Raw genomic sequence first — 18,390 nt, forward strand, 5'->3', positions numbered from 1 at the left:
TTCCCTCTGATGATATCCCCTAAGCTAACACGTGTGAGAACCAACACATAAAAGTAACCTATCAGAATTGTTCATTTTATTATTTACTTTGAATAAAGTAGTTATTGCAAATTCAAAAGTTTAAAGGAGTGTAAAGTGAAAGCCCTCCCAGCCACATCCCCGCTTCCCATGTGGGTAACCAGTTTTAAAACCCACGTCATAACGTTTCACGTGTTCCCCTAGAGCAGATGTTCTCAACCTCGGCACCGTGGGCCAGAGAACCCTATTGCGGGGGCTGTTCTGTTCTTGTAGGATGTTTAGCAGCATGCTTAGCTTCTACCCAGTCTATGACAGCAGCACCCCACCCTGTGACAACATAAAATGTCTCCAGATGTTCCCGAATGTCCCCTGGGACGCTCCCTTCTACCCTAACACACACACAGCTCCAGATGTATTTTATACACATATGAGTAAATATAGTTTCCCTTGTTCTCATAAAAATGCTGTACACATTCTGAACCTTACTTTTCTCACCAACCTCAGAGGTCACCTTATCAGGAGTATTTCTGATGCTCAATCTGCAGTATGTTCTTAGGCAAATCTAACTGTATGGTGGATACCTATTAAAGCAACTTTAGCTTCTATACCAGAACCATAACTCATTAACCTGATTTTTATTAAAATTAGATTATATGAGAAGCATAACTTTTCTTACATTGCATCATTCTAAAATTAATAGTGGCAAACATTTAATATGGTCACAAGCCTGACTATATTTATCTGCATTTAGTCTCACTCTCCCCCGTTTAAAAAATCTGTGGCCCGGTTTAAAAGGAAGGTGTGTAATTCACTGGCAGAATGATTGTTAACATGCTCTTTGATATCTTTCACCTCTGTATTTTGTCCAGTGGGCGCTAACAGCATTCACAAGCAAGATGCTAAATTTGATTTACCTTTTAGAAACTTAAATTTCTTAAGAAGGTCAGCACCTACAAAAGAGTCACAGAGGTACAAGAGGAGTCCACTGAAACACACCCCTTCACAGTTGACATTGCTGGAGTGGGGTCTGGAGCTGACGTAGCACATGGCCACCTGGAATCATCAAGCAGAAGCATTTCAAAAGCAAGCGAAACCTGCATCTTTAGCGAGGAGCCTAGTTCCCCGAGCAAGGATCAAACCTGTGCCCCCTGCAGTGGAAGCACGGAGTCCTAACCACTGAACCGCAGGGAATTCCCATATTTTTTACTGAAACTTCAATGAGCTGGTTAATTACGCTTCGTGTACTCCCTTTATGTTGTGTCAAGTTTCAACTTATTTAAAGCTTCGTTATTTCTCATAGTAAAGGACAGTTAGGAGAGAAATTAATAGAAGCAAAATAAGCCCTCTATCTAAGAGTACCAGCCCCTTCCCCTTTACCTCTGGTCCGACGTTAAGGTAGCAGTCGATGGCCAACACAGGACTCCTGAAGTTATGGATCGCTCTAGGGAAGAGTTTGTATGAGGCGTGCTGAAGGAACTTCTCCAGGAGAAACTGTGCAGGGGCTGCCAGCAGTGTGTGCTCACTGTCGGGAGCACAGACATACTGAAGGGGCAAGATGGGCGCTAAGCTCTCTGACACCTGAAACGAGAGCCAAGGTGATCGTGGGAAATGTGTCTGTCACTATGTGGAAGTGGCAAAGAAAGCACTGCATTGCATCCTAACAGTTTGCAAGTAATGGTAGCACAGGGACAGATGTCAGGCTCAAATATAAGTCTTTCATTCTGGGGTTCTGAAATTTTTTTCCCTTGGAAATAGCACAGTTGGATTTAACGTAATTTATACACAGCAAGGGTAGGAGCAAATGCAAAAGTAGGCTTTGAAAGTTAGTGCATTTAGCATATACACTATAAGGACCAACAGGAAGCCTTTTACAGCACTGCTGGGTGTGGGCGGATTAAATCCCATCCCGTCAGCACCAAAAAATAATAAAAAGCAAAGATGTTTCCAAGCTGCACTGGGGAGTCCACATGATAAAAATGATTAGATACCAGTAAATCTCTTAAACAGAAAAGGGTAGGCCCATGGAATTAACCCTTCACAGGTTTTGATCTGCCCTACTTTAAAAAAAAAAAAAAAGACTGGCAAAGGAGCACACAAGCGGCTTGATTTATATTTCTCTTATGTGGTACACAAAGAATGTAAAAATGTTAACTTTGCCAGTTTAAGCATATAGAATACGTCTGAAACTAAAGCTTTGATGGAGTTAAGCCTTAAATCTAAAGAAAGGTAATTATGTTGAATTTTCAAAACTTATATTTGGCTCTAGATAAGCGCTCAGTAAAGGAAACGAGACTGCAGATTCGACGTTAAGAACGGACTCCCTTGTGTTACCTCACCTTCCAATCAAGTGGCAAGTGTTTAATGCCAGTGCCTGATGACAAGGATATTAATGAGAGATTGTCTTGTTTTCAACAGTAGACTCAAGCTTGCAAACTTACCATGATCTTTGGTTTAATGATAAAGTCCCTTTGCCCTCCAACCTGAACATGTTTCTTCATGAGACTGAAGTTATTAAAGCGGCAGATGAGCAGACCACTACTGTTCGTTCTCAGGTTAAAGTCAACATCTTCACAGAAATACCTAAGTTATAATCACAGTGATAGGTTTCCTTGACCACCTGTCACATCTCAACCATGATAATTACACACAGAGCAAAGTGTGGCAGATGTCAGAAGACAGCCTCAAACAGAATAAACCTTTCCCCCTCGTGGAGCTGGCTCTTTTAACACTGGCCTGTGAACCTCTTGATTTGGGCATTACAGCCATTAAGGAAGGAGGAAGTGAAGTGACTGGTCCCAGACATTCCACAGTGCCTTAGGCATTCCTGAACTGAAACAGGACCATTCATTCTGTATACTCTTGTGGGACAGGAGTGCAGAGAGCTGCTCCTGGTTTTAAAACCTGGCTGCAAACAGGATGAAGCATCTGCGAAATTTAAAACACAGAAGTGAAATAGCTACAGAATATTCTAGTAGCTACAGGGGTGGGGGTTGACATAAGAGGGACTTTATGGTCTCTGACCTTCCTTGGCCATTTCAGTTTTCCAGGATATGGGCATAATTTGTTCAGGAAGCAAGGCCAGGGCTAGCTGGCTTTTACCTACAGGATCCAGCTCTCAGGGTCTTGCTAACACCTGGGGAAGAGATGACCTTCTGAGTTCTGAGGATGAATGAAAGGTTAATCTTGAATAGGTTTATGGGTCCACACACTGATTTCTGTTGATAAAAAGTTCTGTCCCTGTTTCAGTTCTTGTTGAATAATAAGATGGCCAAAATATGTTTTCTAAGCATTTCATGTTGCAGCACCTATTATTAAGGGTCTGGGTCAGTTTGGAGGGTGGTGAAGGGGCACTTCGGGGCTTGTGATCCCCCTTTCTCTGTCCATATAAAGAGAGTCTCAGTTTCTCAAAGACACAGAGACAGGAATAAAAACATTACCGAGGCTAGAGCTGGGCAGAAACAGTCAGTAAATGCTGGGGTTACGTGCGTCCAGGAGGTCTGACTTACCTGTTGAAGTCATACTGCACATTCTGAGTCAAGTCTATGTTGAGGAGAATGAAGTCGTGCACGTGGCATCTCGAGAACGGGGCCTTGAGGCTCTGAGAAGTCAGCTTGCTGCTCCATTTCTGGATGCCCAGGATGGCGTAGTGGATGATTTTCGGTGTCGCTTCAATATGCTGCAAGACACTCTTCAAGGACACATTCTTACTGGAAACTCCTGTTTCCATGGGCTGGCTATGAAATGCAGAGTTAGTTTACATGAGATATCACTTGGTATGACTGAAGAAAGGGTCACTTACGAAGAGCTAACACCGCTGCACAGTATTAATATCTGAAGGATACAATTAGCTGATTGACTTTATATGATCCTGGAATGGAGAAGGATGTCAAGCCCAGTTTTTGTGCTGCCTGTCACTGCCAACCTAGGGAAGCTGCCTTCTGGGGGCGGGGGGTGATCACTTAAAGGCAGAGAATGAAATCCAGCCCATTTCAAAATGAGTAATGAACAGGGAGTCATCAAAGAGAGGTCACCAGAGGTTAGAAGCACACAAGCATACTTTCCAGTTCTGGTAATTATGGAAAAATAAAGGGATACATGAAGGCTTCACTGGCTTCAAATCCACAGGGGAAACAAGGGCACAAAATTACAATGTCTGAACTGGAAGGGCCTAGAGCCCATCTGACACAGCGTTTCTTTGGGGCTGTGAACATTTGGGGCCGTTTACTGCCTAGGACTTCTCCAGGCTTTGGCATTTCATGGTCCCCATGGATCCCTGTCACCACTGCCCCAGGAGGAGAACCACTGATTTTGGCCCAGCCATAATTTTACATGTGATGGAATTGAGACAGAGGTGAAATAACTTTCCCCTTTCATCCAGATAGTTAGGAAGCAGAGCTGGGGCTAAAAAGCAGGTCTCCTGATTCAGAAGCCAGTGGTCTTTCTAAATAAATCTTAGTGTCTTTCAACAGACTTTTATGGCAAACCAAAGCTGTGATGCACAAATGGTCCAGGAATTTAACAGCATGCTGAGTGTCTAACTTAAAAAATTCCTACGCCACCACAAAATGTGCTAGTGAGAGTAGTCTCACGGGTGATTGTTTTGCTCTGGAAAGCTGTACCTTTCTCATTTACTTCCCTATGCAATGACAGCCATGGAAGGTATCTTCTCAATAGCACTGTGTCACACTCCTAGAACTGCGTAGGAAGTACCACTACCTGGTCTGCTCCTGAACACTGTGAATGTTCCACAGGACACACGAGTCGTCCATCACAACGATGAAAGGCCAGACACACTGGCGTTTAACTCCCAGCTCTTCCAGGCGGTTCCTTTCCAGTTCCAGGTTGTGATATGACAGCTCCTTAATGAGAAACCTGGCAGCACCTGGAAGGCAACACAACCAAGGCTTGTACATCCTTCGCTCAGGCTTGGCTGAGGCCCCGCAGACAGCTCACATTCTCTCCATAAGTGTGCGTATTCATGTGGTGACCATGCACGTGGATGGGGGTCAACCAGATGTTCAGAGCAGTGGCTCTCAAACATCAGTGTAGACAAGAATCACCCAGGATGTCTGTTTAAAATGCAGATTCCTGGAACCCACCACCAGAGATTCACTCTAGTAAATCTGATGAGGGGCCAGAAACCAGAGATGTCTTTGCAGGTGATTCATGGGCTACACTTTGAGGAGTACTGCAAGAATCCAGTTTCCCTGATAGGACAAAGGATACCACATAGAGGAAATACTTAATGCTGGTTCCTTAGAGCCATGATTAGAGTTTCAGCAGCAGCATGTCCTGCACTAGGGAGCAGCCAAGGCTGCAACAGTGGGATGCCACTTACACTAATGTGTCCCCTGCTTTAGGTACCTTTAGGATATTAGCAGCAGTGTCTGAAGAAGAACCTGGAAACTGGTATCCTTCCCCTAGGTCTACTTTTTTGTAAGAGGCATATGGTATAGTGAGTAAGAGAAAAGACTGGATCTGAGCTGCTTAGGTTTGAATTCTGATTCCACTACTTTCTAGCTGTGTGACAGTGAATAAGTCAGCTCCCCTGTGCCTAGGCTTCCCCACCTGTAAGAAGGCGATGATAATGTCTACTTCATAGGATTGTTGTATGGTGCTCAGGACAGTGCCTGGCACTTAGTAAGTACTCAGTGAGTGTTAACGATTATTAAGTGATGATCATCAGGAATTAGCCAGGTTTTATGAGTGGGCCACCCTAAAATGAAACAAAATGTAGATGATAATGAAATAAAGAGGCCAAAAAAAACCCATTAAGTCTATGGAGGAACCAGGCAAACAATTTGAATAGATCAAGGGTAATACTAGGATTTAGGAAAATCTACCTTTCAAGAGCACTGTGTATAAGAATTTGCATTTGCAACATAAGGGCCATATATGAAAAGCCCACAGCTAACATACTCAATGGTGAAAGACTGAAAACTTTTCCTTTAAGATCAAAAATAAGGCAAGGATGCCCACCTTTACCCCTTTTATTTATCATAGTACTGGGACTTCCCTGGTGGTGTGGTGGTTAAGACTCTACGCTCCCAATGCAGGGGGCCCAGGTTCGATCCCTGGTCAGGGAACTAGATCCCATGTGCATGCCACAAGTAAAAGAGTTCGCATGCCACAACTAAGGAGCCCATGTGCCACAACTAAGGAGCCATCGAGCTACAACTAAGGAGCCCTCAAACTGCAACTAAGGAGCCTGCCTGCTGCAACTAAGACCTGGTGCAACCAAAGAAATAAATTAATTAAAAAATAAACAAACAACATAGTACTGGAAATCCTAGCCAGAGAAATTACACAAGTAAAGTCACCCAAGTTGGAGAGTAAAATTATCTCTTTGCAAACATGATCCTTTATGTAGAAAACTCTAAAGATAACACACACACTGTTAGAATAAATGAATTCAGTAAAGTTGCAAACACAAAAACAACACAAATCAGTTGTGTTTCTATATACTAACAACAAACAAACAATCTAAAAGGGAAATTAAGAAAATTTCCATTTTGGTTGGGACTTCCCTGGTGGCACAGTGGTTAAGAATCTGCCTGCCATTTCAGGGGACACAGGTTCAAGCCCTGGGCCAGGAAGATTCCACATGCCACGGAGCAACTAAGCCTGTGTGCCACAATTATTGAGCCTGTGATCTAGAGCCTGTGAGCCACAACTATTGAGCCCATGTGCCACAACTACTGAAGCCCGTGCACCTAGGGCCTGTGCTCCGCAATAAGGGAAGCTACCACAATGAGAAGCCAGTGCACCGGAATGAAGAGTAGCCTGCACTCACCACAACTAGAGAAAAGCCCGCGCACAACAACAAAGACCCAATGTGGCCAAAAGTAAATAAATGAGAAGAAAAAAAGTTCCATTTTTAATAGCATCAAAAAAGAGTATAATACTTGGGAATAAATGTTAAACCAAGGAGGCAAAAGACTTGTACACTAAAAAGTACAAAACATTGCTGAAAGAAATAAAAGACACAAATAGATGGGAAGGCATCCCACGTTCATGGATTGGAAGATGTAATACTGTTAAGACATCAGTATCACACAAAGCAATCCACATATTTAATACAATTCCTGTTAAAATATTTTTTTTTTCAGAAATAGAAAAATCCACCTTTAAATTCACATGGAATCTCAAGGGGCTCTGGACAACCAAAACAACCTTGAAAAAGAACAACAAAGTTGGAGGTCTCACACTTGGCTGATTACAAAACTAGAGTAATCAAAACAGTGTAGTAGTGGCATAAAGACAGACATAGACCAATGGAGTAAGAATATAGAATAAGAAACATACCCTTGATATATGATCAAATGATTTTTGACAAGAATGTGAAGACCATTCAATGGATAAAGGATAGTCTCTTCAACAGATAGTGCTGGGAAAACTGGATATCCACATGCAAAAGAATGAAGTTGGACCCTTACCTTATATTAAAAAATCAAAATGGATCAAAGAGCTAAAACTATAAAACCCTTAAAAGAAAACATGAGGGAGAGCTTGATGATGTTGGTTTTGGCAGTGATTTCTTGGATATGACACCAAATGCACAGGCAACAAGAGAAAATAAATTGGACTACATAAAAATTTAAAACTTCTGTGCAAAGGATGCAATCAACAGTGAAAAGGCAACCTATGGAATGGGAGAAAATATTTACAAACCTTATCTGATAAGGGGTTAATATCTAGAATATATAAAGAACTCGTACAAGTCAACAACAGCAAAAACTTTACTAAAAAATAGATTCTCCAAAGAAGATATACAAATGGCCAACGAGCAAATGAAACGATGATCAACATTGCTAATCATTAGGAGAATGCAAATCAAATCACAATAAGAAACTCTCTCACACCCATTAGGATGGCTATAAACAGCAACAGCAAAAATTCCCAGAAAAAACAAGTGTTGGTGAAAACTTGTTAAAGCTGGAACCATTGTGCATTGTTGGTAGGAGTGTAATATTATGAAAGACATTTGAAAAAGAATAGGTCAATTCCTAAAAAATTTTAAATGGAATTACCATGTGATTAAGCAATTCTGCTTTTGGGTATATAGCAGAGTTTTGAAGAGATTTGTGTTCATGTTCACAGCAGCATTATTCCCAGCAGTCAAAGAGAAGCAGCCCAAGTGTCCATCAGTAGGTGAATGGATAACAAAAATGGGGAGTTAGCCTTTAATGGTACTGAGTTTTAGCTTTGCAAGATGAAGAGAGTTCTGGAGACTGGGTTGCACATTAATGTAAATATACTGAACACTACTGAGCCATACACTTAAAAATGGCTAAATTTTGTTTTTTACCACACTAAAAAAAATTTAATTTGCGTTTATTTGCATATATGTTGGCTTCTCTCCCCAGATTACAAAAATGGCAAAACTGGCACTAAACAAATTCAGTTAAATCTGGGATGAGGGAACTTTTCCTCCTAAAGGTCTATCAGGCACAGAAAGATGTAATGTGAGGGTCATATGCATATAAAAAATGATTTTAGTTAGTCTGGAGAAATGTGGTTTTGGGGAGGATAAAGGACCAGAAATATGTGAAAGTCCAAAGTCATTTGATATTGTGATAAACACATGGGAAGTAAAATTGAATTCAAAACAAACCAATTTTGGAAAATATTTTAATCCCATATTAAGGCTAAAGTTTAAGGACATGAAAAGGAGTGGAATGGAGAAAAAGAAAAGAGACCTAAGAAGAAAGAAAGAGACCTAAGAAGAAAGGAAGAGAGAAACCTGGAGAGAAGGCCCTGTGGACTCAGGGCACTACTCAGGTCTCTTCCGTGTTCATTCCAGCTCCGGCTGGATGTTCTTCCTTTAAAGCTCTTGATCCTCAGCCCTTCTGAGACTCTACACTGAGTAAGATACCCATAGAAGCCAGTGGGAAGTGAGTTAGATGCAGGGAGTAACCAGACAGTATAGCTCTAGAATGCTGGATCCAGTGGGAGGTTTCCTGCCTTCAGGAGGTAAATGAAGGAGCTCTAGACCACTCTTTCCCCGGGCTCTGTCAACACACTCAACAATTAGGTGCCCTCTTTGAGAAATCAGCCCATTGCTCTTAAACTCTGGGGAAAAGCAGGAGAGACTTCTCTCGGGCACTCTGACGATGCCTGCCGTAGGCGCTGATGATGCTTCCAGTCCCTAGGTGTACAGAACCCCCGAGAGCTTGCTGTGTGCCTTTAAGATTAGTGATGACCCTCAGAGATCCCTCCAGACTGGAGTGTGAACTACTAACTCCCCTCCTCCTCAGAGTATCCCCCTCGCTGTGACATTCCTGCTGCCAGCCTGCGGCAAGGAACGTTTGCGGCCTATCCTGGGAAGAGTCCTAAGCCTGCCCAGGGTGCTCAATGTACCAGTGACTTCTTTGGTTACCAATCCTCAGAAGTTAAAAATCCTGTAAAACTTCAGATAAAGAGAAACAAAAGCTCATTTAAAGAGGAGTGAAGAGTCCTTTGGTCTGCAGGGCAAGACACTTTCCAGGGGGCAGGGGAACCTTTGAAAGTTCATGCCTGGGGAATGAAGCTGAGTTTATCTTTCCAGCCCTTCCCCCCATCCCGGGGCCCCCTTACCCACGCCTGCATTATTGAACATGCCAGGGAGCACCAGCATGATGTGGTTGGGCCAGTACTTGCGGTACAGCGGCATCTCATACTCTTTGACCACCAGCAGGTGCAGGTGGCTAATGCCCTCCATGGCATGAAAGAGGTTTAAGAGTCCGTGCTCATGGCGTCCACTGGAAGGAGTGAAAATAGGGCTCTTGACTACATTCAAATTCTGCTGAAAAAGGGAAAAAAAGGACCAGAGACCAAAAACAGAAATTAGAACCCTCAGCTATAAGAAGTTTAGAAAACCTGATCTAGTACCTGAGGCCCGTCAGTCCTTGTGTCCAGACGCTATCACCCACCTTGTCTGAAACCAGGGGCAGCCGCATGCTCTCCAGGTGTTTGCCCTGCTTGCTGAAGACAAAATGACTCTCTTTGGATTTGGGAATGATGAAATAGAGCTGCACCTCTTCTCCCAGCATAGAGGAAGAGAATGTGAAGGCATGAAGGGTGGAGTCGGACATCTGCATGTGCAAAGAAGAAAGGGAGGAAGTAAGCTCATGGTTCACAAATTTCCAGGCCACTTGTTAAGGCTGTTATTGAGAGAGGCAGACTAACCTGCACTTCTACCTGCCGCCAGACCTGGCTGTGCGTGCAGTGTCAAAAGGGTCGGGAAGGCAGACACTTCATCTTTTAGTGGCTGCTGCTGACAAGAGAGCCAAGCATCTCTCTCCTACACAGCCTCTCCACAGGTGGAGAAGTACCTGTTGCTGGAAACTGTCCGCATTTCTCACATTCTTAGAACCACTGCTGCTCAGTCCTACAGAGGTCCAATATACCTAGGGGATGTCCTGGTATGTAAACATTCCAAAGATGCCCGGTGATGGGGGAAAACACTTCTGTGTGACAAGTCAGGTCAAATGAATATCATTTTTCTAAGTAAACTGACATTATTAAAATGCCTCTGTGGCTCCATCTTCCCTGGCTACAGCGGAAGCTGAAGATGTCTACACAGTCATTTAGCCTATGGCTTCCAGGAGAGACCTTTGACTCATCCAAGCCAAGTATAAATCTAACCTATTTTTCAAATTGCTGGTAAGTTCACACACTCTCTCAGTAGCCCATCTCAGTGAATAATTAAATAAAGGTCTTTACAATGCAGACAATATTTGGCTTAATGAAAAGATATCATCACTTTTCATCAGCCATTAGAATCCAGGTAGTTTTCCCAAGAGTTTTAACCTAAATACTACATTTCATAGAAAAATAATATTGTAATTTTCCCCTTAAATTCACTTTCATTCTGCTTCACAAGCATCAGAATATGCTACTTAGTGAGTACTGTAATCATACAAACTATTTAAATACAGGTTTTTAATAAATTTTCTAAAAACCAATGCTTTGTAGATCAGGGAACTTGAATCCTCTATATTCTATAAAGCATTGTGAGCTGATTTCAAACTAGTCCACCAAAAGTTTTCAATCACACAAGAAAACAAATGGGGTATTAAAGGTCACTTGTATCAGAAGAGCAGAATCATCAGTATATCCCTCATAGCACCCTGTGGGCAAAGAGTGAAGACCTGGTCCTCAAGAGCAGAAGCAAGTCTGGGGGGTATCCACTCAGCACATCCTATAGGGAGGAAGAGTTGTTCTAGGTGTTCAAAGCCAAGTAACAGAAGTCAAGAAGATAAAGTAGAGGAAAGCAACATGGAGCTTATCCCCCAAACAGGTGCTGGATACAATCATCAGTGGCTGCCTTTCCCATCTTTTGTGCTTAAAGATGCTCTGGCCAATATGAAGCTAAATGCTATGGGGTTATTTGCTCACTTTCTGTGTTGCTACCTCTTCAGTTCTCTCCAAATAAAAAAGCAAACGTTGACTCCTCTTTATGCCTAGTGAGCAAAGCCATCCCTTACTGGAGTAAGAGTGAGACTAGGTCTGTGCAAATCAACAGACTTGTTCACAGCTCAAAGGACATACCCTACAGATTTATAGATAATAGCACCATTTTCACCAATAACCCAAAGGAAGACCCTTTCACCAAACATACTGTAATATCCAGCCTTTTCAGGATCACAGATAAGACATCTCAGCTACTTTGTAATCTAAATATGACACATGTAACCATTCTGATGAAATGACTTAAGACACAAACTCAGTTTTTCTCTCCCGCTCTCCCCTGCCCATAATCCCAATAAACCCAAAGTCATTTTCATCAATGCTTCATGCATTTTGCTCACAAATGATGTGGCTCCATCTTATAAATAAGCCATCCTTTGTCTAGGACTTGAAACTAGGACTTTTCATCTCTTACATACAAAATCCACATTGGGTAACCGGCAAGGGCCAAGGGGCTGCACCTGGGAGGCAGAGGTGAAGTCCATGTACTGGTGGCACTGCTCACAGTGGTGGAAGGTGTTGTAGGCTGCATACTTGGTCAGCATCATGGACACAGTTTCTCGTTTCTGGGGGTCCTCAACTTTGGATTCCTTTATAGCTTCTGTGTATAAAGGGGCAAAAAGAACCTTCCCGTGATATGCCTGAGGCCCCTATGCCTGGGAAGAAAGTCTCCCACTCCCCAGAAGGGCTTTTCCCAGGATTCTGTAACTTAGGCCCTGAGAGGCAGCTATGAAAATTAAAAGATGACATGCATGTGTGTAAAACAAGAGAAAAGCAGAGGAGGATCAATTAAGCTACTCTCAAAGATTAAACTGCCTCAGGCCTCCCGCCCTCATTTAGGTGAACCCTTGACCTTCAGCCTCTGCTTGCACTGACCTTGTTTGACCCCTGCCAGCTTCTCAGTGTATACCAGGCTCATCAAACTGTACTTGGGGTCGTGCACACTGACGTCAAAGGGCATTTTACTGAAGCTCTCGATGTCAGGCCAGGGGTCTCCCTCTGACTGGCTCACTTCACTGCTTTCACTGTGATCTAGGCCAAGAAGAAAGAAAGTGCACAGAGCAGGCAGACCAGACTGACTGGTCTCCCTCCCTCCCTCCCTACCAAGTGTCAGGGATGAAAGGTTGTAGGAACATAAAGCCCAGGTGGGTGGAGAAAGGCCTTGCTGAAAAATGAGCTCCCGTGTCCAGGGTAGAGGGAAGCAGACTGTCCCTTCAGACCCCTGCTGGGTGGGAGGGATGCTTGCCCTCATTGGTCCCTGTCATTAGCCTCTACACACCCGGTCCCACATCTAGATCAGCTAGTCTCCCACCCCAGGCCCTTGAAGTCTTATTTAACTTTGGATGATCTGAATTCTGTCTTAGAGTTTTATTTTATTTTTTATTTATTTTTTGATATATTGGCTGCCTTAGGTCTTCATTGTTGCACTTGGGCTTCCTCTAGTTGATGCTAGCGGGGCTACTCTTTGTTGCAGGGCGTGGGCTTCTCATTGCAGTAGCTTCTCTTTTTGCAGAGCATGGGCTCTAGGCACGCAGGCTTCAGTAGTTGTGGCACACGGGCTTAGTTGCTCCACAGCACGTGGGATCTTCCCGGACCGGGGCTCAAACCCATGTCCCCTGCATTGGCAGGCAGATGCTTAACAACTGCACCACCAGGGAAGTCCCTGTCTTAGAGTTTTAGTTGTGGGGTTTTAAGGTGTTGACAGCTGAAGATTACAGGGGCGCATCAAGCAGGAGTCACTGCAGCTTATTAGAATCACCCAGAGCTTGTAAAATCCCTGTGCTCAGGGCACACTGCCCAGAACCTCTTTCATTACTAAGGTGCCTGTCATGGTGTTTAAAGTTCCTTAAGTAGTTTTAACATGCAGTCCAGCTTGAGAGCCTGGGGCCCTAGGTTTGAGTCCAGGCCCTACACCCCTTGTGACTTCACACCTGCAGGCACCTTCACCTCTCAGGGTCCCCTGATTGCTGTAAGGATTCCAGATGGTATATTGAAAGTGTTAAGACAGTGGCAGGCACATGGTGGGTGGCCAATAGATATGTTAATAATAAAAACTATGAGATCAAGCTTAAGACAACTCTCAAAGAGAGAAAAGAAAAAAACTGCAACAAGAAAGTCTAGAGACTAGAATTATAGCAATTATCTTTTAAACATAATATTGTTTATTTTTATATTCCTGAGCATTTTATTTCAGTTATTTTTCAAGTTAAAAGTATGCATTTTATTTAAAAGTTAAAGCTTATTCTAGTTTTTGTTTGTTTTTTTAAAAATAGCATCCCTGTGCCTCTCCAGAGCACCACTGCATTCACCTGCACTAAAACTGAGGGCCAAGGAATAAAGCCAAACTAACAGTGCTTCTTGTTACAAAGGCCAGCTTTGACTCTCACAGCTCCAGGCACTGTAGTGGGATCTGAGGTGAAAATTAAAGGCATCATTCATTCTCCTGTGGTGCCAAGGAGCTGGGGGAAAGTCAGCTGGGATGACGGCCCCCTCTTCTCCTAGGCTGCTTGGCTCTGCTTTTGCCCCTGTGGCCCAGCCCACTCCACGCAGCCAGGGGTGCTTCTGGTACAGCTCAGCTAGGGACACAAACACAGATGTGGACAGGAAGCAAGGACTCTGTGTGTCTGTGTCCGGAATCATGGATGTGAACTGGTGAAGATGGAAGAAGAGCCAAAAGCCATCATAAAATGATTAAATATGGCTGATTTAATCTGAACAAAACTAGTCCCTTGGGCTGGTCACAGAACGGGTCCAACTATTCAGAGAAAGCAAGTGAGGGGAGGGCTCTAAGGGCTAATTTGATGGAAGATGACAAGGCCTTTGCCTTTTCTGAACTCATCTCTGAGGGGCTTGGGAAGAACTGTGGATTCTCTCTCCTGCCCCCCCTCCTCCCCCTCAGCACATGGTCTCTCTGTTCTGAGATGTGAAGCCATAGTTTGAGGCCACACCCCCCTGGCTGCGGAGCTAATGCTGGCTGACCCCTGCTCACGCCCACTTTCTGGCCTTGCTGGACCGGCTGCAGAGTGGAACTGCCTTCCTCACAGGTAACAGCCGGCGTGGAAGGGCCAAGAAGCGGGGCAGGAAGCACAGGCTGAGGATGATCTGTCTGCATCTTACTGCCAGTAAGAAGGGGTTGTTTATGGCGCCAGGGTTCTGTTCTGCTCCTGGAAGTTTTCGTTTTGTCGCAGTAACCCACATACCTTCACTCGGACCCAGCAGGCAAAATATAAGGTCTACTCTGACAGACCAACAAAGGCTGGTATCCGGAGTATAAAGCATGCCCTGGGAGCTTAAGCAGTTGAACACCACTCGAATTTTAAAAGTGGATAGTTTCACCATCTGAGCAGTGAACCCACCTGACAGGGCTTTATAACATGCCTCTTTGGGGAGTTCCCTCGTGGCGCAGTGGTTAAGAATCCACCTGCCAATGCAGGGAACACGGGTTCCATCCCTGGCCTGGGAAGATCCCACATGCCGCGGAGCAACTAAGCCCGTGAGCCACAGCTACTGAAGCCCGCGTGCCTAGAGCCTGTGCTCGGCAACGAGAAGCCACGGCCAATGAGAAGCCTGGGCACCGCAATGGGGACTAGAGGGAGCCCGCGTGCAGCAACGAAGACCCAATGCAGCCAATAAAAATAAATACGTTTCCAAAGAAAAAAAGGGAAGAAAAAAAAAAAAAAAGAAAAAGAAAAAGATGCCTCTTAGCCAGCGTCTCGAGGGGCACAAATGGAATCGCGGGTCAAAAGTGCGGAAGACCCATCCTGACTTCAGGGAGCTGAATGTGGCCACGGTTGCACGGTTACTTACAACTCTTCGGTGGCTCATGGCCTTTAACCTCTCAAGAACCTGCACACGAGCGGGCGTAGACATCCGGGGGCCGCGGAAAGCCGCGGATGCGGCACTAAGGTGCGTGCTGCGAGGCGTGGAACTCACCGGTGTTGATCTCCGCCTCGTCGTACACGTCCACCTCCAGGAGCCGGATGAGCATGCGGAACAGGAGCCTCAGGAACTGCAGGTAGGAGCCAGTCTTCCCCACCTGGTGGGGAGGTGTTTAGGGAGGGGAGGGGAGGGACGGAAAAGAGAAAAGAGGTTTCACCCCTGGGCTCTTGCGCGTCTCCTCCCACCTCCGAGTGGGCGCCCGAGCCCCGGCCCCTACCTGGGGGGGCCCGGTCAGCAGCAGGCGGCGCGGGTGGCAGGGCCGCGCGCCCGAGGCGGGGTCGGGCTGGTTGCCGTGGTCGGCGTGGTGCGGCCGCGCGGCGGTCCAGCGGCGGTAGTAGAGGGACTGCTCCTCGGCGCTCGCCTGCGCGGGCAGCAGCGGCCGCAGCGGGCTGGCCCAGGCCACGTCGGGGTGCGGCAGCAGGGCCGCGGACGCCGGCAGCCTGCCGCCCCGCCGCGAGCCCAGGAGGCTGTAGGCCGCCTTGGACAGGATCACGACCGGGGGCAGCGCGGCGTGCGCGCCCCGGCAGCCCGGGCCCGGCCGGCCCGGCCACCGCGGCGCCCCGGGCCCCGACGAGGACGACGACGGCTTGGAGGTGGTGCTGCTCGCCATCTGGGGGCCCAGGGAGTCGCACTCCTGCTTCAGGGCCTCTCCGGCTCCCGCCAGGCCCGCCGAGACCCCTTCGTCCAGCCCCACGCTGTTGGCCGGGCTCCGGAAGCTGGGGGTCAGGGGCGGCTTCTGGGACTTGTCGGCCGTGCTGGACGAGCTCACCCCGTTCTCCATAATGGAGCCTGAAAGAGGACGGACACAGCCCGCCGCGCGCCCGCCCTGTCACCGCCGCCCCAGCCACGGGGGGACCGGCCGGGAGGCCCGGGGGCGGGGGGCGGCGGCGGCTGTGCGCGCGCTGCGGGGCGGCCTGCCTCCCTTTCCCCGCTTCTCCACCCCGGCCGCCGTGTGGGGTCGGCCAGCGGAGACAGCACAGGAAACGGGTCGTTTTCCCCCCGCTTCCTCGGGGCGGCCTTTCTCCGCGGCCCATGCCTGCCCCTCCCCGGCGCCTTCAGGCCTCGCGGTGGTCCGTGCGCCCCGGGGTCGACCACGCCACCGCCTACTCCTTTGCTACATCTGCCCGCGCCTTTGTCAGTCGCGGGTTGTTTCGCTCCGCTCAGGTTACCTCGTTTGCATAAGCCATCTGACTCATTCCAGGACCCTGACCGACAGGGGCTCCACATCCAAGTCCTGCTCCAGTGCCGCTCGCCTCCTTCTGGGGTCCCAGGGCCCCAGGCTTCTGGTTGTGGATACCTCCCCAGGGTGCAGTCCCTTCCACGGACGCCCAGACCAGCGTGGGAAGCGTCCGTGGAAAGAGGGGCCTTAATCTCCTCCCAGCCAGGTGATGCTCTTGCCCAGAGATCCCTGCACCTGCGGCCAATTCACTTCAAGCATGTTTTACCCTCTAATTCATCAGCCACTCTTTGGTTTGAGGACAAACCGGAAGCTCATTACATTCAAGATCGAAGTCCCTCTCTGGCTCAGAATGGTGCTTCCCAGGCCTGGGGGTCAAATCCCAACCTTAGAAGATCCTACATGAATAGCCAGTAAACGGAGGCTCGTGACACCGAGTCACTCCACTGCTCATCTGACTTTTGTGTGAGGGTTTTCCTCTCCCTTCACGGCTCTGGAGTCCACAGGCCTACACACCTTGGGCGGTGGGGCCCCCTGAGGAGCCTCAGAGCCAGCCCAAGGCCAGGGTGGTGCAGTGTGTGTGTGTGGGGGGGGGGGGGGAGGGGGCAGCACGAGGGTCCTCAAACGGGGAAACTCTAAACAGCAGAAGGCAAATCATTACCTTTGTGTGAGTTAATCAGAGCGAGGTCAGAATAGTGAGCCTTATGGTGCAGGGGGTGGACGGGGGCTGATTAAAGAGCCACAGGAAGGAAGGTGAACGCTCATCGCTAGCCCCCGCCCCCACCTTCCTCGCCTCTCCCTCACTGATGCTGGTACCCAAAAGCTTCTAGATGTGATAGTCCCCCTCTCTTCTGTTACCCTTTACTCTCCTCCCAACCACTCCCCTTTATTCTGAACTGTTCTAAGAGGCAGAACTGGGGAGCCTGTAGTGGATGGGGTGGAGGAGGTACAGCCCTGACCCTTGACTGAGGGGAGCAGCTGGGCAGAGCCCAAAAGACAGCCTTCATGCTCCTCCAGGCTGAGGGGCACCATGGAAAGTAAGAAAACCTCACAGATACCCACCTCTTCAGTTCCCATAGGGAGCCCATCCAACAGCAGCTGATGGAGTGAATAGAAAGACTGGTACTGCTTTTGGCCACGAAATTGTGTGTGGGTGTTTGCGTGTGTGTGCCAGGGAAGTGAGAGAAGGGAAACACGGGGCAGAAGGAACGTAAATGGTGGTTCCCTCTGTTGTGGGGTTTTCATTTTTCTTCTCTTCTCTATACTTCATTACATTCTCCAAGTTTTCTATATTAAGCTCTATTACAACTTCCACAATCAGGAAAAAAAAATGGAAATAGTGCTGTATTTGCTTAATACTATTTATCAGAAGAAAACTGATGCCAGGCACTGCCATCAGCCACACCGTAACACAATAAGAGAGCAGCTGGCAGGCTGCAGACTGGATCATCCCTGTCATCCAGTGGTCCCAGAGTAGCCTTCAGTACACAAACACTTGCAAGTAAGTAGTTAGAAAAGTCACTTATTCATTCATTCATTCAAACAAACACACACTGTGCCAAGTACTAGGCCAATTAGCACAGACTCACAACTTCAGGGTCTGGAAGGAAGAGATGGCCTTTGTGCAAATAGATGCGTAATATCTATGAGATATTAGGGTTGGAGAGCCTAGGGAAAATGGTGGCAGCTGGGGCTCATGAGATGTATTTATTGTATTTAGCCTACTAGGAAGCTCTTCATTAATGCTTCCCCAGGGAAGTATCTTGTGGCTGCTCACAAGTCATGTTTTCCCAGTATTTCTCCCG

At 46.8% G+C, this 18,390-nt stretch overlaps 1 protein-coding gene across 3 annotated transcripts in view; it reads right to left on the minus strand.

Annotated features, from left to right (window-relative positions):
* GREB1L (GREB1 like retinoic acid receptor coactivator) overlaps positions 1–18,390 on the minus strand; it is a 130,417-nt gene that overhangs the window by 2,827 nt on the left and 109,200 nt on the right. For all 3 annotated transcript variants that reach the window (XM_057699871.1, XM_057699870.1, XM_057699869.1), the window contains 11 exons: positions 15,626–16,197; positions 15,403–15,505; positions 12,346–12,501; positions 11,931–12,070; positions 9,930–10,091; positions 9,595–9,799; positions 4,735–4,900; positions 3,525–3,752; positions 2,457–2,598; positions 1,396–1,596; positions 933–1,071 (listed from right to left, as the gene is read on the minus strand). In XM_057699871.1, coding sequence (XP_057555854.1) covers positions 933–1,071; positions 1,396–1,596; positions 2,457–2,598; positions 3,525–3,752; positions 4,735–4,900; positions 9,595–9,799; positions 9,930–10,091; positions 11,931–12,070; positions 12,346–12,501; positions 15,403–15,505; positions 15,626–16,197 — 2,214 coding nt within the window. The remainder of the gene's footprint in view (positions 1–932; positions 1,072–1,395; positions 1,597–2,456; positions 2,599–3,524; positions 3,753–4,734; positions 4,901–9,594; positions 9,800–9,929; positions 10,092–11,930; positions 12,071–12,345; positions 12,502–15,402; positions 15,506–15,625; positions 16,198–18,390) is intronic.

This window comes from Hippopotamus amphibius, chromosome 11 (genome assembly GCF_030028045.1).
Source record: "Hippopotamus amphibius kiboko isolate mHipAmp2 chromosome 11, mHipAmp2.hap2, whole genome shotgun sequence".
Taxonomy (NCBI): Eukaryota; Metazoa; Chordata; class Mammalia; order Artiodactyla; family Hippopotamidae; genus Hippopotamus; species Hippopotamus amphibius.